This window comes from Cyrtonyx montezumae, unplaced genomic scaffold, assembly GCF_038088225.1.
Source record: "Cyrtonyx montezumae isolate F1298 unplaced genomic scaffold, pur_monq_1.0 scaffold_21, whole genome shotgun sequence".
Classification (NCBI taxonomy): domain Eukaryota; kingdom Metazoa; phylum Chordata; class Aves; order Galliformes; family Odontophoridae; genus Cyrtonyx; species Cyrtonyx montezumae.
In genome coordinates, this window is record NW_027071948.1 from 2,789,707 (window position 1) to 2,817,028 (window position 27,322).

General features: G+C 53.5%; 1 protein-coding gene across 1 annotated transcript in view; it reads right to left on the reverse strand.

The window, feature by feature from the left end:
• SAMD11 (sterile alpha motif domain containing 11) overlaps positions 1 to 27,322 on the reverse strand; it is a 53,231-nt gene that overhangs the window by 24,839 nt on the left and 1,070 nt on the right. Inside the window, exons 2-4 of the mRNA XM_065737995.1 lie at positions 26,554 to 26,645; positions 10,453 to 10,631; positions 5,654 to 5,704 (exon numbers count right to left, since the gene is read on the reverse strand). Of these exons, the coding sequence (XP_065594067.1) occupies positions 5,654 to 5,704; positions 10,453 to 10,631; positions 26,554 to 26,645 (322 nt within the window). The remainder of the gene's footprint in view (positions 1 to 5,653; positions 5,705 to 10,452; positions 10,632 to 26,553; positions 26,646 to 27,322) is intronic.

Here is a 27,322-nt window from a genome sequence, read left to right on the forward strand (position 1 = left end):
TATGTAACAGCACAGCTCCACGGCGCCGGGACCGGTGGGAAATAACCGCCCCGAGCGCTTGCTTTTCAGTACTTAAGGTTTTCCTAAACCCAAAGCAAAACTAATGAGCCATTTCCAAAGCCATGTGCAGCCCCTGAACGCGACACATCTCCTGTGAGCAGGTGGAGCACAGCCCCTCCACCTCCAAACCCTACACATCCAGCAAAGCGTGTTCCTAAGGGACAACGGATCCTCCGCTGCTCCTTATCAGCGTGCCAGCTTCCCAGTTCACAGCCCAAAAAAGGGCCTTTCCCAGCCCTGGAAGTGCCCAAGCTCAGGTTGGATGGGGCCCTGGGCAGCATGATGTGCTGGGGGCACCCAGCCCAGGGCAGTGGGGGTAGACTGGGGGGGGCTGTATGGCCCCCCCCCCCCACCTCCTCCCAGCCTCGCAGAGCCAATGCAGGATGAGCAGCCCTGCATGGACACTTTCTCCTCGGTGCCGCCCGCCTCGCGGTGCCAGGCAAGGTCAGTGCCAGCACCAGGGGAAAGCCTGGGGCTCCTGAGTCAGCAGGAGCTGGGGGGGGAGCTCAGGGAAAGCTCTGCCCCCTCCCTGCTCATCAGCTGGTGCAGTGCAGGACGCACGGCAGCATCCCGCTGATCGACGCCTCCTGCCCCGGCAGGCAGAGCAGGATAAGACCTAAAGCTGAGCACAGGAGGATTTGGGTCAAGGATTTGGAGGCCACGATCAGGTGACTTGAAAAGGAGCGGGTGGGGGCAGGGTGGGGGGGTTGTAGCTGTGAAACAATAGGCAGCATGACCCGCTGCCAGCCCGCAGCACCGTGCCATCACACGGGCACATCAGCCCCGGGCAAAGAAGCTGGCTGCACACCTCCACACCTCTCCCATCCCCATCACGACATCAACTGGGCTGGGAAGGATGGGGTTGCACCTTCTGGCTCCCCCTCCTCATGTCTATCATACACCTCCAAGCCCCTCATGGGCAACCAAGCCCCAGAGCTGGCTCCAGAGCTCACCATCCCACAGCAGCACCATGCAGAACCAGGTGGGCACAGTGCTAGCTATGCACTCAGCTCAGTGCTGCTGCAGCTAACAGGAGGTCTGAGGGAGTGGCTGCACCCACAGACATGGGGCCACACTGTACCCCATGAGATCTTGCACCCTAGGCACAAGACAGGGGTGGGATTTCCAGCAAGCAAAGCTCAGAGCACAGCTCCCTCTTTTTGCATGGATTCCTTGAGTACGTTTTTCTTGTTTCCAGTTTTCATCACCAACCACTCTCTGTCCTCCTCAGACATCAGCCCTGACCTGCCCGAGATGTCACCCATCAGACAGGGGCAAGATGTCCCCTTTGGCCACGGATGTCCCCATTCAGAGCAGGGACTCAGAACAGATGGCCTTTAACAGCCCTTTCCAACTTAAACCCTCTTATGGTTCTGTGATGCTGGGAAGAAAGGCAAAGGAACAGAGGCAAGAGGGAAGGGAGTGAGTTTACACTCACAGAGCTGACACACCTGCAGATGCCATGCCAGCCCTCTCAGGCCTAATTCTCCCTCCAGAATTATCTTGGGGGAAAAAAAAAATCATCTCGCAGTGTCCTGAGCAAAATGCTCATAAAATTTCATTAATGTTCATGACAGTTCATAAAAATGATCAGTAGAGCTGGCAACTCCAAAATGAGCTGGAAATAAGTTTAAAGATGTTTTTATTGTAATCCTGCTTCGTCGTTCAGCTCTCTGCGAGCCCATAAATAAAAAGAAGATGGGACTACACCACCACTGAAGCTGGACTGGAGATGAGGACGAGATGAAGCACTGTGACGAAGCACAAAGCACAATCTCTCTTGTGCCTGTGTGCTAATTGCCTTCAGCAAAGGTGTGCACCCAAATACACCGTGCTCCATCCCTTGAAAGCCCCCTGACTCCCAGTGGAGTGCAGCAAGGTGGGCAGAGTGGGCCCAGAGCCCTTTCCCCAGCAGCCCATCTCCATGGCCCTGCCACAAGCACTACAGGCACCCAAACATCTCTGCTCTCAATGCAATCAATCCCTCACGTTGGCTGCTAAGGAAGGGAGCTTCACAGCAGAGCAGGCAGAATGCTCCTAGGGGACAGGCTCTTGCGCTCCTTTCGAGTCAGCTGCATTTACACCCTCTGTTCAGTCCCCTCTTTACCACGAGCACCCACCCCATCATCCCTGCTCACTCCACATCAGCCTCCCACGCTGGATCTCCACGCTTCTCCCTTCCAAAGCTCAGCTTCTTGCCAGACCCAAGTCACACTCAGCCTCACCCTTCATCCAAGCAGCTGCTGCCTGCATGCGAGCCCAGCGAAGGGCTCAACGCTCCTCTGCCTGCAGCACCACGAGGCCCAGAGGTCCCAGTTTCCCTCCTGGCAGTCTCTGTGATTTGCACCACAATCAATGGGGCCGTCCTGAAGCCTTGGACTGGATGCTGCGTGCCGACGTTACTGAGTCACGGACAAACAGAGATGTTTTGCTCAGCCAATAAAAGGAACGTGGTGCTGACGTGCCCCAGTTCTGCTCGTTAAGCTGAAATACTGAAGCACCACGACAAGCGAGCTCAAATGGCTGATAAGGAACAAGTTCAGACAAAGCAATAAGAGCTGAAGAGCTGCAGGAACCGCTCAGATCCTACGTACGAAGGGTGAGACCGACCTGAACCTGAAACCTCCCCGTGTCCAAGCTGGGTGTGAAGAGGGTGGTCAGGAAACCTGCTGCAGCAAAGTGAGCACCTTGGCTGAACCTTTCCAATGCTCTGCTCTTCTTTCTGACACAGAAAGCCCTCGCTGATGTCCATCAGCTACGCGGATTCGGTGTGGATTTACTTTACTTCTCATCTTTCAGTGGGAACAAAAGAATACATCCCTTCACTCGGGCAGCTATTGTCCCAGATCAAACAGGCACTGTTTGACCAACACACTGTGCTCACCTGCCTGGAACAGCTGTCCCCGCCAGCACTGGGAGCTTCCTTGTACTTTACCACCTTCAGGAAGTGCATCCTGGTTCAGAGCTCCACCACTCACAAAGGTGAGAGCTCTCTGTGTGCTCTGCCACGACGTGGATTAAAACACATCAGCAGGCAGCCTACATCCCATTCCTCCAACACCACTTCCCAATAGGAGCACAGCTGCACCACTCTTACTCCCACTCTTACTCCTATTCCCCACTCCCCCTTCTGCAGCTCCCTCAAGATACCGAGTGGCAACAAATGGATGGGAAACCCTTTTCCCCTCTGCAACTCCTTTCTATTCCCCAACTCATTTCTGCCACATGCCTCAGCCTCAGCAGGGACACCTCGCTGCCACCAGTGGGAGAGCAGAGTGCAGGGAACGGGCTGCAACCCCGTGCTCACCATCCCACAACCTGGCCTGCTCACCTAGAACACGCTTCAGCTGACTGCTTGAGGAGTGAGAGATTTTGTGTAAGCAAATTCTACCCTAAAAAGGCCATTCTAAAGGAAGGGAGCTGCCAACAAAGGCTGAAAGCTGGTGTCAACTTCAAAGCTTGACAGGGACGGGAGAAAAGCAGCAGGCAGCACGAGGACAGATCCTGATCTCCCCTCTCAGGACAATTCCCCTACCTCGAGCTCTGGGTTCTCCGCAGGCACAACGCCTTGTACCCAATTACATGTCTTTATCCATGGCAATACTGACAGCAATTCCACGGTGGCTAAAGCCAACGAATCCAGGCATCCTCCAGCAGCTGGGAAAGGAAGATCAAAGCCAACCTTGTGACAGGTAAATTAGGATGGCAGCTCTCAGACACTACAGGTGCAGGGCATCGCTCCCACGTCCTGATGTGGGTTGGAGAGGACCTGCCCAGCTGCTGAGTTCACAACACCAAGACCCTTCTGCCATGCTCTGGGCAGGAGAGAGCTGAAGGAAGGCAGCAGGAGCCCGAGAATTGTGTTTGCTGCCATAAAAACCACAACACTATCATACACCGTGCATTCTAGCTCCAGAAATACCTGTTTTTTGAAGATGGGGATTCTCGTTTCCAGAGGTGTTTGCACCCTGAGCTGTGGCTGTGTTGAACTGCATCGTTGCTCAGCTGGCCATTAATTAGGGCCCGTGTCAGCACTTCCATTACAAACCTCTGCCTTTTAGGAGTTTATAACTCAGCCATAAAACTTTGCTCTAGGCTGAAATTTATCATGAAAGGGTCCGCCTGGAAGGAATCCATTCTTTTCTATTTCAGAGCCCCAAAAGCTTACGGCCACAAAATAGGGATTTTACTCTGAGGACCGGTGCACAAAAGAAGCCCTTCAGCTGTTTTTTACAGGAGCTCTGGGTGAGATGTGCCTCCCAGACGGGCTCCGAGACGCCTCCCGATTGGGGCTGGTGTTTTATATGCTGAGCGTTGTAAATTTTAGGAATTAGAGAGTTTTATGCTTCAGGGCCAAAGTCACTGCTTACCTAAATACCAGTGAATCCCTCTGCCCCAGAGGAGCGTGATTCAGTTCACATTTCCCACCATTCCTTCCCTGCTTCCTCAACTGAGCCCCATGGGGGAACCAAGACTTAATTCCCACCCAGCACTCCATTAAGCAGAGATGCTTCTGCCTCTCCGGGCACATGGGTACGACCTTCACACACCACTGCTGCCAGCAGAACAGCCCACACTGTGCTCACATGGGGACGTGTCACTGTGTTGAAGTGGCAGAGCTCAGTGGTCCTTCAGCTCCTTGCTGCCTACCTCACCCTGGTGCCCAGCTCTGATGGGAGCAGAACAGAGGCACAACTCAGTGCTGCATTTAAAGGGCACGTGATGGAGCTAGGAGTCATCTCTGGTCCTCTCTCCTCCTGTCTCTGATGCCTACATCAGCCACAATAGTGAGAGGGATATCCTTCTGAAGCTGTCAAATGGTGTCTTTAAGAGTAAACACTGTGTCTGGCTTATACAATGCGAGGTGGTTGGTGGGCAGTGAGCACTTCCACCAGCAGCAGTTGTACTAATATTTTCCTACTGGTTTTTAATCTGTAACTGAACAGGAAGTTTACACAAAGCATCAGAAACTACTTTTAGCCAAAGAAAAGTCCTCGGTGCTTCTTGCCCCTCACAGTCACCACCCACCTCTGGGGCAGTACTGCTTCAAGCCCTTTGTGCAAAGCACCACTTTGACAAACGAGACACAGACTCTCATGCCCTAAGGAAACACAGACATCTGGGCCACCCCAATCTCATGTTCATCTAAAAAGGGGCTAGAGTGAACACAGCAATGGGTTGTTTTTGATGGACAGAGCTGGTCATGCTCTGGGCAGTGCACCCCAGGGTGCCACCAGCCTTCCTGGCCACCAGGGCTTGCTGCTGGCTCATGGTCTACCATTGGTCAACGGTTGGTCAACCAGGATACCACTGGCCAGCAGGGCTCACTGCTGGCTTAAGTCAACTGTTGGTCAACCAAGGCCAATCAACTGTCTCTTTCAAAAGAGACCATTCCCCATTCCTTTTCCCAAAACCAAAGAATAGAAGAAGGGTATTTTGGGAAGGGGAGAAAGAGAAAGAAGGAAGGAAAAAAAAAAACAAACCATAAAACCAACAATCAGAGACTTCCATTCACATCTAACAGCATCTATATGTCAGTAACATACCATAAACACTTAGCCTACCATACAAAGAGGGTGCCCCAAAGTGGTACCTGCAAGAGGTCTCTCGGAAGGAGATGTTTAAATCCCAGTGGGTGTGTATCCTGTCAACAAACAAACAGAGAGGTCAATGGCACATGCTGAACGTGGCATCCTCTGCCATTAAGACCCACCCTCTCCCCAGCTCTGCCCCTGTGCACCAGCCACAGCCAACCCCACGCATCCCATGGGTCCCACCGTGCTAGCAGTGAGACCTACAGTGGGAAGGAGCCCCACTGGTGCAGCAGGCTTCCCACCAAGCCCAAGGGCTGCAAGGTGTTGTCTCAACTAATGCAGGAAGGGCTAAGCATTGACATTTTAAGAAGAAAACCCAAATATTTCAGCACTGCGCTCCCTCCTCCACGCCCGCCCTGGCTGTAAATAAATTATTAGCAATTTCCCACCTCAGAAATTAATTTCCCATACTCTGTCACTCTGCCTGCTGACAAGCAGGAACGGCAGATTCTAGATGAATAACATCCTCAATCAAGGCAGGGCAGCCATGGGTTGTGTTGGCTTCCCCCCCCCCACCTTTTTCTCCTCTTTCCAACCAAGCAGCATCCACACCAGCCCTGGGGGCTCAGGCAGACGCCTGACCTGTGCTCTGCTGTCTCGGTGTGCTAGCAGGAGCACTGCTCCCCTGCCACCCCCAGCAGGGCCGTGACCCCCGCTGTCCCTCCCTGTCAGGGTGATTGATGAGCAGCCCCATAGGAAAAGCAGCAGCGTGCGGAAGGAGCCTCACACAAGCCTGCCTGATTTGAATATGCTCTGAATTGCACCAGCAAGCACTTCAGCATGAGCACTGAAGTCAATGGGACTTGAGCACTGCTCAGGAATCAGCTGAGAAAGGAGCTTGGCACGGAAATGATTGTGCACCCAAGGCTGCAAGTCGAGCAGCACGAGCCTGTCTTTGTGCTCGCCCCACAGAGTGGCTCAGAAAGGAGTCCTGCTGCCCTCTGAGCCATTCTTTCAGGGGTGAGTACTTCTTTTAGGGTGCAGTATAGATATTAAGTTGCACTGATCAAGCTGCGCTCAGAACTGGATTTGTTAGTTCCACATGCACCCAGGCCTTTCCAATTCAGATACATCGGTTCAGAAAACCCACCCTTCAGAAAACTCCCCAGCTTCTTATCTGCAAACAGGAACAGAACCCAAAGCACAAAGCAAACTCAAGCCAAAGCCCTCGTGGCTCTTCTGGCCCAGAAGCACCAGCCCTGCTCACACCACTGCTGTCAGTGGGAGCTGATTCTGCCTGGATGACAAGCACCAAACCCCACAGAATCAGAGCTGGGGGGTTGTGCCCCTCCTTTTCTGTCTACGAAACACTGTTTGATGCCCTCCAAAATGAATAAATAAATAAATGGAGGAACAAGCACCTGCAACGAGCTTTGGCACTGCTGAACTTGAAAGGGCAGGGACACTGCTCAGGAGAGATGTGAGCAGGAGAGGGAAAGCCTCAGACCCACACAGGGGCAGCAATCAGCTGAGATGGATAATTAAACACCCATATTTAGACAAATGAATAGGTGAGAATGAAATTAAATCCTAATTATCTTTTTCTTTTTTGGGGGGGTGGAGTGGGGAGGAGGGATAGGGAGCAGAACCAAGCACTCCCTGCACGTCTCCACGCCGTTATCACCAATTAGATTTCCAAGGCTAATGCACGTTTTGTGTTAACGGGTTATTCATCCAATTGAAATCAAATTACGAATAATCTGCCAGCTATCAGCTGCACAAGCCCGTCCTTGGGTGCTATGGAGAACAGTGAGTGGGAGAAATATAACAGAAAAGAAGGGGGGGGGGGATTAATACTGATCCCAGAGCACGGCCAGCACTGCCTGCAGCTCCGAGCCCACCCAGGGCTTGTGACGTGGTGTGATGTGTGGGTCGGGAGGTGTCAGGGCTGGGTCTGAGCAGAGGGTGAAGTCACTCACACAAAACAAACCCCAAAGCAGTGATGTAATGGGAAGGGCTGAGGTTACTCGAGGCATTCCCCGGGAGAACACGCTGGAATGAGGATCCAGCCCAGGAAAGAAAGCGACAGAGCTGGCAAAATAAGGGAGCACAGCTGGGATAGTTTTAATGTTGTTTTTTTTTTCCCCTTCCCCATCGTTCCCTTGTACCCCAGAGGCCCCTGAAAGCTTTTTCAGCAGTGGCCAAGGAAGTGAGCCAGGCACTCTGTCCTGCTGCTGAGCCCCTGCCCATGGCCAGCCACATCCCACCTCCTCCCACAGCCATCCCTTCCTCCTCCCCTTTGCTCCAGTGCCCTGGACGGAGTCTATCTGCATCGCTGTGTTTTATGGCACAGTTGAGGAGAAGGGAACAAGGCCAGCGGGGCTGACCCTGCTCAACCTGGGGCTCTCTGCATGCAACAGCAGCCTCAAGTTTCCAGCAAGACTGAGAGCTGGGCTTGGCTGCTCTCCACTGTGGAAGTGATGCTGTTTAATGGGCACAGTGGGGATGAGTTGGGGTTGAACTTGATGATCTGAGAGGTCTTTTCCATCCCCAGTGATCCCACGGCTGTGCAAGGCCAGCTGCAAGGAGCTACAGGCAGCTACCAGGAGCACTCATGGGTCAGGATTTTGTTCACTCCCCACCTCACACTTCACCTTCCTTCTGGCCTCCCAGCTGCTCAGGCAAGAAGAGACTTCTCCCCATTTCTTACTTTTTTATCCCACAGCATCCCTGAGAATAAGGAGCCATATTCCTTCTCTCCCTCCACAAATACATGGCCTCATTAGGACCATGACATGCTTCCTGGCACTCCGGACCAAGCCCAGCCTTTGTTTCCCTGATGGATCTTTAATTGAATATGGTGGCTGCTATTAAGCAGTGCGTGGTTCAGAGAGAAAGAGAGGAGGGGGGGAGGAAAGGGAAAGGAGAGGAAAAGCAAATGATGAGCTGCAGAGGAAGGAAGAAGGGACTGCCCTTGGCTTGCCAATTAAGAGCAAACAGCCAGAGGAGGCTGTGACAGACACGTGTCCCAGCACAGCACCTCGGAAAACATCGAGAGGACAGCAGTGCTGTGAATACCCCATGTCAGCTGAGCAGGCCCTGAAGCACAAGGAGGAGCACGCTGGCCACTCCACTGCATGCAGGTGAGGCTGCAAGAGAGCGAGATTTTCGGGAAGAAAAAGGATATTCCTCTGCAGCACTGGCCCAATAATCCTCAGAGCTTCTTCCCTGAGTGCTTACAGTCTGGGTATCAAGCTACGGTATCAAGCTCAGCAGATGCCTCTGGTTATACGAGACAAGATTTTAAGCCCTCTGTTTTCCAGACAGGCGGCATAACACCACGGCTACTTAGCACACCCTGCAAAGCAGGCTAAGGAGGACTCAGAGGGTCTCACTACAAGATGAGAAACACTCACCTTTAAGCCTGGGTCACCTGGATTTCTAAGCAGATGAGCCAAGCTCCTTACGGTGCAAGACTCAGTTCCCTCGGCTTTATCACACATGTGCAAGGCAGCAAAGTGACACAGTTTTGCAAGGACTTGCTGGGAAATAAGCTGGCGTGCAATGAAATGCATCAACTACAGGCACAGAGGCTCTCTGCTCCTTCAGGATGGGGCTGATTCAGCAATTACTGGGGATGTGGTGGAGAAGGGCACTGTCCCAAACCTGAGGAGGAGGGCTCACTCTTCTCCCTCTCTCCCCATGCAGACACATCCTCAAACATCTCTTATTTCCCAGCAAGAACGCCGAGCACTGCAGTCAGTGATCACACAGGCTTTAATTACAGGTGGGCTTTATGAGAAGTGCTGTCTGTTTGGTCTCCCTGCTTCCCAGCTGAACATACTGGCATCTGCTGGAAGCCAATGGGGGCAACAGCTCATCTCCTCCAGAGTGAGAAGCACATAAAACATAAGAAAAGCAATTACATGCTTTCGGTTTCCACTCCTCTGTTTTTATAGGGCTTGTCTTAGGATCTGAGTGATTTTATGCATCAGAGAAAGATGACAATCAAGATGAGTTGCAATGATATGCATGGGAGGCTGAGACACTGCGCCTTTAGGTATTTATTTCCCTGCAGCTACAGGTCTTCTATTTCTGCAGAGGGATGAGGGAACTCCAAATTTTGCAGCTGAATCTTATCAGCACTAAGACCTTACATGAGAGCCCAAGTGACAGACACCAGAATGTAACTCAGCCCTCCCTCCTCCTCCCCCTGTAAGCCTGCATGAGCTCCAGGACGAATGTATGTGGCACTGAGCAACACGCAGCCCCAACATCTCAGTGCTGGAGCAGTCTGACTGCCTCCTGCAACTCCCTTATCACTCCTCCTGTGCTACCAAGACACTCCTGGGACCAGGAGATGCCCTTTGACACTTGTAATCAAGCCCATGTAACACCCAGCACTGCTGCTACCGTCATCCAAAGCTTTGCTCACCAATGTCAAATAACCCAATTTCTATTACATCAGAATTTCTGGGTAGATGAGAGCAAAAGGCACAACTCAAGACCCATTCATCCCTGTGCATTTTCCATATGGCTTCTTGGTCATGCAATTCATCGGCTCCCCAGGCACAAAGACACAGAATGCTGGACAGAGGATGCAATAAAAATCCATCTGCAAACAACAGATGCCCTCAGTGCAAACACAAGGCCCACAGTGCAGAGCCCTACTCGCCCCAGACAGCAGCAAGCACGCACAAGAGAGAACCCCACTGCTCCTTCTGAACTCTAAAGGGACAACACGTTCGAATTTCAAGCCCTGGAAGGTGACTGCATTGGGCAGCCCACGAAGCTGGTCACCCACTGCCCAGATCTCTGTGCCTTTGCTCTTGCAATGCCAGCAAGATGCAGGAAATACCTTCTTTTCATGATATTGATATGGAGATCCTCCTCCTGCTTCACTTCGGGGTGCTGACCATTGCCCTTGTCACTCTCTTCGCTGTCGTCACTGTGTGAGAAAATGGAGGTCAGCTCCTTCTTGGGGATCCTGGTTGGGGGCAGAGGGATCGTCCTCTTCTCCGCCAGGCGACCCCGGTTCTGGCACCACGTGGAATCAATGGGATGGGAAACGGTGGGAGAGAAAAAGAACAAGAAGGATTTGGTTAAGCAACAATCACCAAGAAGCTCCTCTCCAAAGGTTGCCCTGGAAAGCAACGTGTTAGATTCCAGATGCCAAACAGGTACAGAGCAATGGCCAAGGCTCTGCACGCTTTGCAGAAGACATTTCAGCAGAGGCACATCTGCACCCCTCTCCTCCAGCTCTAGCATTCAAGCCACGCAGTCCCAGCCTCTCCCCACCTCTTCATCCCTACACTGAATCCCAGCAATGCCAATAGCAAAGGAAGGCAGACAGCACAGTGAGGCTCCGACCTCTCTCTCCAGAATATTCCCTACCAAATGCTGCCAGCTAACACAGCAGAATGGGTGAAATGCAACCTCTGTCCATGGCACAGCAGAGACGTGACCCCAGCAATCCCTAACACTTAGAGAAGTGTGTGTTTTTAGCTGGAAAGGAATGAAGAACCATGCGTGAAACCGGTCAAGCAAACACAGGGCAACTTTAACTCACAATGGTTTCTCTGCAAGAGCAACTCTAACCTTTCATCCCGACCTGGGGAGGTGGGAATGTGCTGGGGGGTGTAATGCAGGATGTAAACTGTGCTCTCCCACCCTGTGATACGTGGGCATTGCCACCCCTGTCCCCTCTGCCTATGGCCATCTCTGCAGCGCTGCCCCAAGGACAGCAGGGGGTGGGGGGGAACGGCAGAGCTGCAGGGAGGAATGAAGAGCCAGGAGGAGAGGGCTCTGCTGCCACCAGATCTCAGCCCAGGCTTCGTCCTGCTGGAGAACCATGCGTTGTCCTGAAGCTGCAATTTATCCTAACGATTAAAGGGGGAGGGCGTGCAAATTTCCCAAGTAATTGCCATCCGCTCTCGGCTGTGACTTCACAGGCTGAAGAGAACAGCACTGATCGGATGCTGCAAATCCTTTTATGGCCATTACGGTGCCGACGAGCAGTTCCCGGGTCTCAGGGACTACCCAGGGATTCATTAGCTCTAATGAGAGCATGAGTGCAGCAAGAAGGGAGGCAAGAAAGCAGGAGGTGCAGCCCCCTGAGCAGCAGCACCCCTATACTTCACCCTGCTCCTTCAGACACTCATCCTTCACCCTTCTGAAATCCCAACCTTACACCTAAACAGGCCAACCTGAACAGATATGCACCCTGACCTAAGAACACTCATATATAGTCACATATATCACAAAGGTCTTGGTATATATAGCACACAAACCGGGCATCACCTCACACCCAGCTGCTCCCCATGTCCTTGCAGCCATCTGCATCCCAGCTCCCAAGTGCACCTTGCATAGCTGCCTTCATTCTGCACTGCATATGCACACAAGTGGGGGGGGGGGGGGAGGGGTTATTTTATTCTGTCATAGTGTTTCTACAGTCCCAGAAAGCTGGAATAGATGGAAACCAACCCGTTCTGCCTCTCAGGTTCCCCTCTAGCTGGAGGTCAACCAGCTGCCCTTCGGAGGTATCCAGCAGCAATGCCTGCATCCTGCTGCTGGAGCATCCTCCTCCACCAAGGACGTAAAATCAGTGAGCATGTGACAGCAAACAGGACCTTCTGAACCCACAACACTCACCACGAGGTGTCATTTGCTCTGTGAGCTTGGCCTGCCCTTGACCTCATCATTCCAACCCTTTTTAATGACACCCCCCCCCCATAAATATCAGCTATTCATACAACTTTAAGTGCTCACTGGGGGCAGCTCAGGGCTCTCTGTGTGCTGGAATTCCCACTGCCACCCCAGCACCCCGATCCCACTGGGAGCTGAGTGAGGAGATGAGCAGGTGCCATCCCAACCCCAACACGTGGAAAGGCAAACAGTGCACACATTCCTTATGTACACGTGGGTCTGGGAGACACAAGGAGCAGGAGGGGCTGTGGGGGGGCAGGAGGGAGGCTGCTGTGCTGCCAATGCTGGGAGCTGAGGAATGTGAAATGTATTCCATATGCGAAGGAAATCCTCAAGCCCAGACAGCATTTTCTCTTTTTTTTTTTTTTTAACTGATAATAAGGATATGGAAAAGGGAAGGGGGAGGCTCTGAGAGCCTGGAATCGTTTTTCAAACTGCAACCCAGCCAAATGGCTTTGATTAGGGAAATTACACAGCCACGGAGCCCACACACCCCTGGTCGGAGAAATGGCAGCTGAGCTGTGGCTGAGACAAGCAAAAACACCCAGGAAAGGGGCAGGTGCCTGCACAGCTAATCCCCTCCCCTGGGTCTTCATTAGGAACCTGTGGCCATCATCCTACGGGCAGATGACATCCCATGGGTTGAATGCATCCTACAAGCACATGGCATCCCATGGGCTGATGCCATCCCAGGGGCTGATGGTATCCCCGTGAGCTGATGGCACCCTACACAGCATCCCATAGGTGATGGATTCCCATAGGCTGACAGCACCCTACAGGCACATGGCATCTCATGGGCTGATGGCACCCCATGGGCTGATGGGACCCCATCTTTGCTGTTCCCCATCTCACAACCCAGACACATGAGGAGGACCAAGGTCCAGGCCAGCCCTGGTTTTCAGTCTCCTCAAGAAGAAGACATTTGAAAAGCTTGATTCTACCCCAGCTTTGCCCATAGACTGTTGCACACTCAAGTCAGACCCCACGTGCACTGCTTCCCTTCCTACAGCACTGTCACCTCCTCACTTTGATGAAGAGCACTGACATTTACAGGTGAAATGTATTAAGGGCAAATGCATCCCTCCGAGCTCATTTCCTCCTCTCTTTTTTGCTCAGCTACCATTTGCAGAGCAATATTTACACCCATCCAGCAGCCAAAAAGACAAGCAACCACCAAGCCATCGTTCCCCAGCAGCCAATCCCACCCTGCAGCTTTGCAGAGGAGAGATCCATTGCTCAAACACTTCTCAATCTGAGCGAGATGCTCCTTTTCACATGGTTGTTTTTAACAGGTATAAGTATGCCCCCAGTTTCTTCCTGGAATATTTCCCTCTGCCGTGTGTGTAAGCTGCACCAGGACCCTGAACCGGGACCCAATTCTGCAGCTGCCAAACCTTGATTTGCAGAAACAAAACCGAGGTCATCGAGGCCTCGGTCAAAGGGAGAAATCCTCTGATCAAGGGAGAAGAAAGATGACAGTTTGCAGGAGGCAGCTCAGAGCCGATCTGAGGAGGGAAAATAAAGAGAGAAGCTTTCTCTCAGGGAGCCTGCAAAAGAACAAGTATCCATACTGGGCAGAACTGCTGCGGTTCTGACTCTTCCAAGTAATGCCACACAGACACAGGGAGCAGAGGCTCCCGAAATAACAGGAGACCACGTGCAAACCTCTGTTAATTCACATGCATCTCCGTGGCCCTGGACTGCAGGATACCCGACCCAGCTCTAACATCTAGGGGCAGAGTGATGCTGGGCAGTACTCCACGCAACCACCTTCATTCCTCAGCACACAGCTCTGCTCCATTGCCCACCAAAACCAGCTCCTGCTGCTGATCAGAGCATAGGGCAGGATTATCAACTTCCATTCAGCAGCTGGAAGTACTTGCTGAGACTGCACTCCGACTGTCCTCTCCGGCCTAGGAGAAGAGCTCATAACGCCCTGAGCTGAAGAGCTGCCATTACCTCGTTACCTGATGGGATCCCATTACCAGCCAGCACTCAGCACCAGGCACAGCTCTCACAATCCCACACCTTCCCACCTGCATGGGATGCATTCTGAGATGGCCGAGGGTGAGGAATCCTCCTCCTGAGAGCACTAGGTGGTTCCCAAGTTGCCCATTGCAATGCCTACCCTGGAGATGGACTGTGAACCCGGAGCACTGCAGGCTGGTGGCCAGCGACGGTGAGCTTTGTGACACACATCCCCTCCAACAAACTACGTCTGAATCATGAAAACTGGATTGCCAAAGAATTCCTCAGAGCACTGTGACACTCTGGGTGCAGATACCCACGCGAGATAGCCAATGTCTGCTTCTCTATACCCACACCAGCAGCCCACCACAAACACCTCCCTGCCTTCCAGGGCTGGAGGTACCACTGGGAGCTGTCCCACTGCTCCAAGCTTCCACCTCTGGACATGTGCTGGGAGTCTCTTTGCTCACACCCTCTCACCATGCAGCAGCAGCCTGCTCTACACAAAGCCATCAATTCCAGTCCAAGCACTCCAGGCCCATTTTTAGGGTGCTCTACAGAATCAAGGTACAACTCGGGCTGCAGAAGACACGTTTTAAACCAAAAGTTAGAGAGAAGGGAAAGCTCTCCCATCAATATTAACAACATTATTTCCCGAAGCCCTAAAGAAGCAGATGAACAAGATCTGTGAGCAGAAGGGAGTGTTTCCCATTTATTACCTCTGAGTGAGTTATAAAGCCTCAAGGATAATTTGTTAATAGACTCGGAGCTACGCTCTTCTGGAAAAGCCAACTGGAACTCAGTCTTTAAAAGGAAATAGTCCAGGATAGGAAATCTATCAGCCCTTTGGAACTACCCCTCCTCAAAACCTCTTTGGAAGAGGGCTGAGGAGCGCCGTGCTCTTTGTTTTCTGTGCCTGTCCCACATCAAATAACCACATCCACTTCAGTCTGAGCTGGCAAAGAGGGAAGCAGAGATTTGAAGCCAGGTCCTCAGGCAATGTCAGTATTAATGGAGTAAAAACCAACCGACACTGACTGAGGACGTGGTACACCAATGCTGCCTCCTAAATAAAAGCAAACTCACTCCTTATCCCCTTTTTTAGTTTCCTTCCTCACTCTTCCACTCTGGTGAGGAGATAAAGAGCAAGACGGAGGCATTCAGACACTCCTCTCACCTCCCTGCTCTGCTGCTGGGCTGGAGAAGTCTGAGAGAACAAAACCACATCCACCACTCCCCCAGGAATTAACGTCTGCTACCAGGTCTGATAGCACACAGCCTTTCCCAGCAAGGCTGAAACAACCCAGCAAGAGGAATCAGGCTGGGTTTTGTGCTGATGTTCTGCTCTGGGGAGACCTGCTGAAAGCATTTCTTTGAGGTCCCAGAGGTTTCCAAGTGAGCTCAGCCAAGACTGGCTGCTGCACCATCCCATAGGTGGGTGGGTTGGGGACATGCCAGGTCTGTTCCAACCATCCCACCTGGCTTTACTTTCTGGCTTCAAAGCAGAAGGTGCCCTGTGCTGCTGTTTTGTTTCTGTTTGGTCTCCTTTTCCCTTCCTTCAGCTCTACCCCACTCTCCTCGCCCCTCCTACCCCCTGTGCTGCCCCACCCCCACTGCCACCCCCACTTCAGACCCCCCCCCCACGCACGGAGGGGACTTTCCAGCAAATCCTATTACTTTGTTTGGTCAATTGGCCTACAGATTGATTTTCCTGTACAAATAATGAACATTTATGGTTATTTTCCCCACAGACTGCTTTATTTGCCTGATTTCCTGCAGGCTTCAAGACCCAAGCACACGACCCACAGCCCCCAGGCTGATGGACAGCCAGGACTCTGAGCACAACAGAGGGTTTGGGCTTCTCTCCTATGCTCTGCAGCAGCATCACAGCCCAGCCCTGGCACTGCTGGGATGCCAGCTAGGAGGAGAAGCAGGGCAGTGGGGCTGTGGGGACAGGGCTGGCAGCCAGCAGGGCAGGAAACACAGCCACCTCTCTCCAGTGACACGGACGTAGCTCCAAACACATCCTTTTTCCACTAATGAGGAAGTGACTTTTGAGACAGAGCCTCAAGCAAGTTCTGCAGGTCCCTCCCGCAGGTGTGGGAATGAATCGGGCTAGAGCAGGGACCAAACATTAAGTTATTCTGCTTGGACCACGATGGATTATCTGTGTGTAAGAGGGGGGGGTTTAACAGCCCGAGGGCTGCAGTGTGTGTGCTTAATGCAATGCATCCAGGCTGGGGCTGCAGGGACAAAGCCTCTCAGCCCAGCAGGGCTTGGGAAAGGCAATTATTCCACCTGGAGAAAGCCCGGACCTCCACGGCCCTCTAGGGGGGAGGGGGGGGGGAGGGTTTGGCCCACAGAGTCTGACTTCAAATCCAATCAAAAAATGGACCAATTTCCAACCAGACAGCTCTCCTTAGAGCCTTAATGCATGTTCTTAGGCTGAGGTGGAACTAATAAGAGAGGCTGGGAGCACCGGGCACGAGGCAGTATGCTCACCCACATCCTGCTGTGCCCCTCCCTGCCCCACAGCCCTGCTAAGAGCTGCCGTGCCCTCACCCAACACAACACAGCAGGAGCTCCAGGAGGATGTGTCACCACCCAGACAGAGCATCCTTAACATCCGTGGTGGAGGGGACCTGCCAGCACAGAGCAGCGATGTCACAGCCAGGGCTGTGCACCTCCAATGGGGGCAGGCAGTGTGGGGAGGGGGGGTGTGCTGGCAGGGAGTGTTGGCAGAGCTGTGTTTTGAAGATCAACACAAAGAGAATATAAAAAGCCCCCAAACCCCAGAGAGGTAAATAATTCATCAGAAGGATAAAAACCAGAAGCTCGAAGGGAAAAGAAAAATAAAAAGAAATACCAAAGGGAAGGGGTATCCAAGCTGGGGGGGAAACAACTTTGTCTCTCGTGGGAGTGGAAATAAGGATCAAAATTAAAGGAGCGAAACCAAGAGGAAAGAGAGAGCATTGGGTTGTAAAGGTGGAACCCAACGTGTGGGGGATGGTACCACCCCCTGTGTGCAATTCAGCATCTCCTCGAGGTGGGGAGCGACATGGCTGCCAGCACCTGAGCCTGGGGGAGGCTCCAAGGAGGAACCACATCCCCAGCCCACCGTGGGGCCGGGTGGGATGCTCCCACCCACCACGCTCTGAAGGAGGGGGACTCTGTGCCTCAATAGGTGGCACTCTTCCTTCTCGAATCCCCACACTCGGGCACGCAGTGCTGCAGAGCAAATGCAAGGTCCTGACTCACTCACAGGTCATCATCTGGCCCCATCCAAAGCCAAAACCCCAGATGAGACCACGTACACCCTGCCAACCCTAACTGCCCATCACCATCCCAAGAAGACACACTTCTCTGCGGCCTCATGATCCTCTTGCATGCCACCAAGCAGCTCTGCTGCACTCTGCATTGGAGAAAAGCACCTTCAGAGAGCAGAAGTGCAGCACTGCCATCACACCTTTGTCCTGCAGCACTCCTGCAGCCACAGAGCAGCTCTGGTCTCTCCCAGGGACAGTCCCCAAGAGCCACGCATCCTCAGGACAGCAACAAAGCAGTCTGAGGACTCCCTGCCTGCAGTTCCAGTCTACCTACAGGAGTTTCTGCTCTCTCATTAGTCAAATTCATTAAAAAAAAAAAAAAAGAGAGATGATGTTTTGTGCCCTGGAGCCACGGAGGACTCAATTTCTAACCCTCTGCAGGGAATTAGTCATGGAGGTGAGTAATCCCTGAAGCCCCTGAGCAGCACAGCAGGTTAACGCATACAGGAGGGGAATGCTGACTCTTCCAGCTGCACTTAAAGCACTCCTCTGGATTCCAGCTCAAAACAAAAGCAGAATGCAAATACCCAAGCACTGCACAACTCGAACTTGGGGATGCAGCCTATGCACAGCACAGAGACAAAAAAAAAAAACGAGCAGCATGAAACCAAATGATGGATACAAAGGAGAAAGCTGAAGAGCGGACCAGGTGAGCACCAGAACCCCTCACCCACCAGATCTGGAAACACAGCACCTAAAATCAAACAGCTACGTGAGTAATAACTGTGGATCCTTCAGCAAAGACTGCAAAGTATGCAACCCACCCCTGCAGCAACAAAACAGAGCAGTGATCCTGACCCAAAGATCCCCGTAAATAAAGGCAGCACTTCACAAAAGCATCTGACACCTTAACCCTGCACCACCTCCTCAGTTCTCCCTGCTCATTTCACTGCCAGTGCAAGAGTGGCCATTTCACAGAGCAAACCCCCAGCAGCTGTGCATCCTGTCAACAAACAGAGCTCAGTGGCACATGCTGAATGCAGCATCCTTCACCACCTCTCCCCAGCCCTGCCCCTGTGTGCTGCAGGCACAGCCAACCCCATGGGTGCTGGCAGTGAGACTGCATGGGGAAGGACCCCCACCCGTGGGGCTGGGCTGAACTGCACCACTGTCCCCACCCTAGAAACCCCCCAGCAAACCTCAGTAAGGCCAATGCTCCTCAATGATCTTCCACCTGGGATGACTGGTGGATTTAATTAATTGCAATGGTGCTTGTGAGCTGGCACAGGTGCTCTCTAAGTCGAAAATGATTAAAGAAAGCAAGCATAAGCTAAATAACATTCTGGTGTGTGCCGTGCATGCTTAAATATTCAAATCATGAGTGCGATATTAATAAGATATATCAAAGTTCACGTTGATATAAAGCAGATTTGTCGTGCTATATATAGCATGGCTGGGCCTTACAGCATCACAGAGGTGGCAAAAGCAATAAGAAACTAATCTGTTGGTAGGCAAGCAGCCACGCTCATGTTTGATGGGCTCACACGAGGCCTGAAAAGCTCTCCTTATTTCCTGGTTTCGAAGATCTGCCACGAGCAAGGGCTGCTGGCTCTCTGCAGCTGACACCTACAGGTCCCCCATCCCCAGCTGAGCCTGGCACACTGCATTCAGTGCAGCACAGCTCTTCTGGGCAGGCTTTAAACCCAACGAAACCACGGGCCATGGAAGATGAAAAACCAGCAGAACCTCCTGGGGAAGCGAGGAGATTCTGCCCCATGGCACATGCTGACACTCACAGCTTGCAGTGCTCCACGCCAGCCATGCCCAACAGTGCAGCATCACCACATCAGCCAGCCCTGCCCCAAGGGATGTGGGTCGTGCTGGGTTTGATGGGTTGTTGTGGGGATGGAGCTGGATGCTTGTAATTTCACCAATTCCTTCATTTACTCAGAGGGCAGCGAGGCTCTGGCACTGCTGCCAGGGCTGGGTGGGTACCCAAACCCTTCTGAGATTCATCCATTGGAAAATTCTGAACCTGTTTGTAAACACTGACTTCTTGAGGCCAGGAGGCAGTCCTGGTTTCAGCCGTTACGAGATGGGAACGGTAGGACTGTCAGAAATGTTGAAAACAATAAGAACGTTCAATAAATATTTCATTTCTGCTCTGGGAGGAAAAAGCTACCTCCAACTTGGTATGGAAATGAAATATTTCTCATTCCAGCAGCAAATGAGGAGGTTTCCAAACTGAGACTTCTCGAGTTATGTAGCTCTAACCCAGCAGACACGGACAGCCTGTGCTCAGTTTCAGCAGACTTAGCCAGAGAAGTTCTTCCCACACTTGACTCAGATTTTTAATGAGTCTCAGAACAATGAGGAAATCCAAGGTAAATGGGAAAACACAGCACGGCACTGTGTTCATAAAATGTAAGTCCAGAGAACTTTCTAACCCCCAGGAGAAGTTCGTATTACAGCCCTGATGGTTGCAGAGGTCTCCAGCTCCTGCAGCACGTAGATCTCAGCATTCCCACCTCCAGAAGCAGCACCAGAGCTGCTCTCCCAGCCTGCACACGGGGGAGCAGAATCACAGCAAGGACAGCACCATACTCCCAAAGGCCACACATGGCACCCAACACTGCACCACTCCCTGATGGGAACGAGGAGGAGCGCACCAAGGAAAGCAGTGCGAGCTGTGGTTTTCATTCTGAAGCTACAGTTGGGTTTTCTTGAGTCTGAGTAGTTTTGTTTTGGCTGTAGATGCCTGTCTGTCCATGGGAATGCAGTAGGATTGCTGCCAACTGACATCTTAAAATCTGACGCCTATTATTTTGGGATTCAGTGGTAATAAATAGCAACCAGACAAAGCAAAATGTCTCACCAAAATGCCCTGTGCATTGCCACCGGCCCACGTGGTTTCCAGCCATCTCATGTGACCCCCAGAGCCAACAGCAACTACTCAACCACCCAACCATCTAACCACTCCATCACCCAACCACCCCAGCACTCAACCAGCCAACTACTCCACCACCCATCCACCCCATCACCCATCCACTCAACCTCCCCATCACCCAAACCCCCACCTACCCAACCTCATTATGTCCCTGGGGGTCAGACAGAGGACGAGCCTCCCTCTGCATAACACAGCATTACAGGAATAGCATCGTGCACTGAGACGGCACCAAGAAAAGCACCATTCCAACAAGCTAAGGGCAATTTGTTTGAGATACAATTCAAAATGTTCATGCAGCTGAAAGCCAGAGTGCAATCCACACCACAAAGACTTCTACACTGCGCGTGTTTCCAATTGATTTTCCTTTGTCAGCTGTTCAGATGGACCTCCCCAGGTGGGGGCTGGCTTCCAAACACAGGAAATCACCTCACCTGAACACTCTTCACTGTACTGCTCTCAGTTACAAAGCCAGATCCTTCCCAGGCTGACATCCTGGATCCGACACAGTCAGTTTGGGGTGCTGTGGGGCACCAAAGCAAGACTGTCCCAAGGGCAGTGTGACTGCCTGGATCACTCCCACCTGATGCTGGGTGGCACGCAGCAGTACAGACACAGCAGGGATCAGGAATCCCACCAAAGCAATGAGATTACCCTCAGTAAGCCAGCTTTCCAGCATCACGCTGCTGGAAGAAAAGCACAGTAACATGGAGAGCATGTAATTTCAAATACCCTTTTAAGACACTTTTTGAGACTCTACAGCATCTGAAAGACAACAGCAGAGGCACTGATGGAACTAAACCCTCCCAAAGCAAGGGTGATTTCTGTCACAGATATAAGGTTGAGACCTGAGCAGGCCAGGCCCGCAGTGCTGCTGCCAGCAAGCACAGGTCCCCGGGCAGCGGGGCACAGAGCAGGTCCTGGCAGCTTTAGGCACTGCACACACCAAAAACACAGAGCTACCCGCCCAGCCATCGCACACAGCTTGCTTGCTTTCATTTTCCCTTTAAGCTGACCCCACAACACAGTAATACTTAAGGCTAATGGTGTACAATCTTTAAGTAACGACTCCGAGCTCGAGTTCATTGAACCATTGCTGAAGGGTCTCGCAGCGCTTTCCTCTCTAAGCGTGCTTTATGGTTAAGTGGGTGAATCACGAGGGGGAAATAAAAGGGGAATTGATATCATAGCTCCCTCTGGGAAGGAGAAAAATGAAAGGGATGTTTGTGTGGTTCACCCCATATCACAGCGAAAGAGATCTTAAGAGTCACAGCTGTGACAAATGGTGGGAAAAGTTATCGATCTGAGAGAAGTCATTTTTACTACAAGGGCTGCTACTTTTACTTATTTAATAAAGGCCCGGCGTCAAATCACCGCGAATTCCAGGATTATCTAATTCCATCTAATCTCATTCAATCACTGATGCTGCAGACTGTGGCAGAACGGGATGCTTGCCCTTTCCCATCTCGGGGGCTCTCTCTGGTTGCCCTGGCAACGCGGCACAAGCAGCGTGAGTACCACCTATCGCATCCATCTCCGGATAAAGGATGGGGTTACAAGCAGGAGTTTGCAGCCTGATGGGTAGAGATAGGCACAACAGGAGCTGCCACCCGAGCAGAATGCACTCACAGCTCTGCATGAGCAAAGCCCCGGGGATACGGTGATAACCACGAGCTCCTGGGGGTAGGACACCCATAGGCAGATGGCAAACTGCTCCAGCAAGGTGCTCTGCTTTCCTTCGAGAGGAGAGTTTTATACCGAGGTGCTGCAGTGGTGAGGAGCCCTCACTGGGAGCTGTGTTCCCAGTGACCTGAAGTGAACACGTCTGTGTGGGAATCAGCTGGCAGGCAATGGTCAGAGCTAGGTGCACGTCTGCACTACCAGGATGCCACATCCCCCTTCTATCATCCACAGCTCCAAAGCTTTCCTGCTTCTGAATTACCTGGGAAGGCTCAAGAAAGACTCCGCCTTCCCAAGTGATCAGCACAATGCAAGAACAACTGCTCCTGACCATCACCTCACTACAGACCAGGGCTGCAATAAGCACAGCCTCTCCTCCCACACTTGGGAACTCCCTTCTTCCATCCCTCCTGCTCCTTTCCTTACAGCAACACCCCCCATCAGACTGTATTTACGACCCATGGGAATGTGCAATTTCCTCTCCCTTTTCATGGTTCTGTTGTATTTCTTTTTTTTCCCCTCTTTTTAATAACAGAGCCAAAAATAAAAGAAAGGAAACGCATCACTCAAGCAGAGGTGGTGCACACAGGAGATTCACCTTCAGACAGCAGCAAAGCAGGGGAGCTGGAGGATGCTCTCCATCCTCCTCACACACCTGCAGCCACAAACAGCTCCTTGGGAGACGTCTTTCATTGCCCTCTGCACAAAGTTGGGCTGCTGAGCTCCATGAGGAGCTCCCCCCTCTACCAGGGGGGTGAGCATCTCCAAACGAGAAGCCCTGGATCAGTGAGAAGGGCATTGGCACCGTGGAGATGACGCACATCGATCTGGGGGAGGGAAGAGAGCAGAGATTCCCAGAGCAAGGCAATCCAGAAGGAATGGAGAGAGAAAGAGAGAAAAGGGGGGAAATAAAAATGACAGATGTAACCAAGTGACTCTGCCACTGTGAAATGCCAAGAGAGCACTGCTTCGCTGTGGGCACATGTGGCCCAGGGCTGGAGACCCGAGGAGTCCATCAGCTCTGCCAATGTGAATTAGTTTGCACCTAGAAACCTCCGGAAAGGAAAACGAAGAGAGCTGATGAGGGAGTTAATTCTGCTCCTCTGGTCACCTCTGCCATTTGGATCCCGTGTTCACTGAAGGCATTTGCCACCAGGCTCCAAATTAGCGCTGATCCCTCTGAATGAGGCCAGCAGGTTTGGACACAGACCACTGCAAATTAAAACCAGGTGTCTGTGCCCTGAAGCAGCAGAGACAGCCCTAAGCAGTTTAATGACATCTCTAAATAATTTTGACAGCAAAATTACTTATCCTATCTCACCTTTACGCTGCCCTTGACACACCACTAACAAGACAATGCTGCTTTCACTGCTTTTATATATTTATTTAGGCACCTTTCTTCCCGTGCATCACTTTCCTTCTCCCCCAGGCTGGTGGAGCACAGGGAGCCAGCAGCTCAGCACAGCACTGACACAGCTCCAGCAGCAGGAGGGTTAGCAACCCCCCCACCAGGAGCTCCACAGCAAGATAACGTTGTTGTCCTAAGCCATAGCTGCTCCTGCATCTCTGCTGTTCACTCGCTGCAACCCAATTAATATTTCCCTTCCCAGGGGCTGTTTAATAACCCACCAAACAAAGCCCTTCAGCACCGTGTGAACAATGCCTCGCTGTGCTGGCAGTGCTCAGGTTTGGGATGGGCTTCTCTTAAGAGCTCCAACTCAGCTCTGAGGTTCACAGTCCAGCACATCCGAGCAGGGATCGAAACTGTCCTCAGTCTGCTTTCCAGAAGGGCTTTTGGCACATCCAGAACGCGGCCCCCAGAGACACGGAGGCAGAGCTGTGAACGCAGACCCCAACGCTCTCCAGCTCTGATCTCTGAGGGTGCAGCAGCTCAGAGAGGCACCTACATCTCATCCATCCCCCTGAGCCATCAGGCTGTGTCTGCAGCAGCCAGCTCCCTGCATGGGGCAGTTCTGCACCACTCGTGGTCCCGGATGAGGGTCACCACTCAAGGTCCCCCATACAGCTCCAGGCGAAGCTGTGGACCAACACCTTAACTCCAGGGGCACCAGTGGAAAACAGCACCAACAAAGCAAAAAGCAGCCAGCACCAAGGATCACACATAAATCAACTCAACTGCAGAACACCACCCCAGTAACCAAACAAACTGGCTGTCAGTGGCCAAGTTCTGTGTGATTACTGTGTGTCCCGACACGCAACGAAGGAGAGGGAGTAAAAAAAAAAAAAGAGCTTTGTGTTTTGCTTGAGTGCAGCCGTGCCTGACAGCTTTCTACATGCTTCTTTCCTCACCTGTGACCTGAGCACCAGACCAGGGCACGGGCATCCTCCAAGGATGAACAGAGGGGAGAAGAGGATGAGGTGCAGCCAGTGCCTGCCAGCCCACGTCTGTGGGAAGCTCACAGTGAGGGTCCTGCTCCACCGTGGGGGATGCGGGCTGTAAATGTGAACTGCAACTCAGCCAGCAGGCAGAGGGTGAACCAGCCTGGAGCTGACACGTGCAGGCACGGAGGAGAACCCTGCTCACAGTGACAGCTGCGTGCCACGCCGTGCCTCTAAAGAACGTAGGGATTGACAGTATGGCTTTTCCCCCTCGACCTGGCAAAATCCCTGGTGCAAGGCTTGGGGGAAGGAGAAAGGAGGATGGGAAAACTGGCTACAGAAGGGCTGCGGAGCCAAGAGGAGCAGGCAGCGCCCGCCTGCGGGGGGCGAGGGGGAGGATGGAGGGATGGACAGATAGATGGAGGGAGTGCTGGACGGACGGAGGAAGGGACAGATGGAAGAACAGAGAGAGGCCAAGGGAGGCCGAAGGATGGACGCACGGATGGATGGACGCCGGCGCGGCGGTGGCCGCTCCCCGGGGCTCGGAGGCGCCGGCGCTGCCGACGCGCCGCGGCTGCTCCCCCTCCGCCTCGCAGGAAACCGGCGGTCGGTGGCGGAGCCGGCCCCGGCGCCGGCCGCTGTCTGCAGCTGCAGCAAACGAGCTGCGACGGGGCGGCGGGGCCGGGCGCGGCGGGGGCCGGGCGCCGTTTCCCCCCCGGCCGCGGCGGGGGAGCCCCCGGCACTGCCGGACCCGGGGGGGGGGGGGGGGGGGGCGCGGCGCCAGGCCGGGCTGCGGGCGGCGGGGAGCTGGGGGGCAGCGCCCGGCGGGGGGGCCCGACGGAGGGGAGGAAGGCCCCGCGGTGCCCGCGGAAACGCGCTGTGACTGCTCGGCTGCCCCGCACGTCGGAAGAGCCGTCGGTCACGGGGAGACGCAGAGAGCGGAGGGACACGCGGCTCGGAAGAGTGCTCCCTCCCCCCCCCCCCCCCCGCGCGGGGGTTCCTCCCCACCTCAGCCCCACTCCGAGGAGGCGAGCCCGCAGGGATCCGTTTCTCCTTTCCCGGAACAACGCGGCCCCTCTTTTCGTCGGACTGAACTTCTCGGATTCGGTTCTATTTTAAAGACGCACCCCCCCCGTCACCCCCCCCCCCCCCCGCACGCGCACCGCGTCCCCGTGCAGCTATTAACGGCGCTCCCGCTGGGAATGCACGAGTGGCATTTCCACGCGGCTCCAGGAACGCTGGGTTGTGGCCCTGAGCCCCTTCCCACGTCCGTGCATACACCGACGCATCTGTCACCCCACGCACACGACACGGAAACCACTCAGAGTTGCGGTCCTATCGTTCAGCACCACGAGGACGCTCTGCTCGCAGAGACATCACAAGAAGCAAGGGTTAATTTTCACCGATTGAAATAAGGACCTCCACTGACAGCAGTGCTCTCCAGACCCAGACCTGGCTGCATTGCACGAGCGTGGTTTTGCAGTCTTACTCCTGGTCTGGATGTGACAAACTGCCTCTCACACCCTACTCGACTCCACTGACGGCACCGAGATCTTTTCTTGAGGGAAATGTGGACACCAGAGGGAGGCTTTGAGAGTCCACAGGATAAAAACAGCTGACAAGCCAATGAACCCAAACCTACACGAGCACTGATTGCCACCTACAAAATGAGCACTGAAGAAGCACTGAATGCTTCAAATGAACTCATTCCCCCCTTAGCTCCCCTAAAATAAACCATTGCCAGCTCCCAAAGCACGGCTGCCTCCGTGTGCGGGTGCAGCCTCACACTTTTTATTCAGCCATTCTGCACCTCTGCAACAAACAGAGGTGAGAGGAGGAGGAGAAGGAAGCTGCTCACTCCCCTGCCCGTGGTGCACAGCTGCACCGCATCCTCGGGGCCCGGCTCTCCCCACCTGCTCTCTGCCACTCCCGGAGGGGACCAGACACGATCACAGAGGGATGGGAGGGAAGGAGGTGGAGGAAGAGGAAGGGGGGGGGGACGGGAGGGGGGGGGGAGATGTCTTAACTAAAGCACATAGTTTAACAATCATCTTACCACTGGAGACGAAATTCGACACCCAGGGCAATCACAGATTGGAGGATGTACCTGTAAGATTCCTTTGGACATAAGAGTCTTCAAACTTTTCCCTGGGTGCGGAGGAAAAAAAAAAAAAGACAAAAAAAAAAAAAAAAGCCCGCAAGGATCAGCACCTCAGCTCCGCACACAGCCCTCCCCTCCCCGCACCCCCCGACCCCCACCGCGCTCCTTCTCAGCTCACCCCCCCCCCAGCCCTGTGCGGGGCCGCTCCCGCAGCCCGGACCCCCGCGGGTTGGTCCCCGCTGCCTTCATCCTCCCGCCTCGCCCCGCAGGAGCTGCGCTCTCCCGCAGGCAGACAGCGCTCCGTTTGTTTTTGCTTTTATTAAGATTATTTTTTTTTAAAGGAGCGGAGTAACGATCATTAGAGCGGCCCCTGAAGTTATACCCCCCCCAACCCCCCCCTTTCCTCCACCGATCAATAAACACGGCGAGGTGTCAGCCACCTCCTAATAGCCCCGCAGCCCCACGGGCTGCCACCTCCGGCTCTCGCTAATTACATGTCACGCCGTCCCCCCCCCTCCCCCCCCGCACCTCGCTCTTCCCCCCGCCGCGGCCGCAGGGCTCCCCCCGCTCCGCTCCGCCTCCACCTGCCGCCCGCTCCGGTCCCGACGGCGGCCCCGCGGGGCCCGGCAGGAGATGGGGGGGTGGGGATTGGTGGGGGGGGTACCCCCCGCGCTCCGCCCGCCGCCGCTGCCCCGTCCTCACCCGCCGCTCCCCGCGGTGCCCC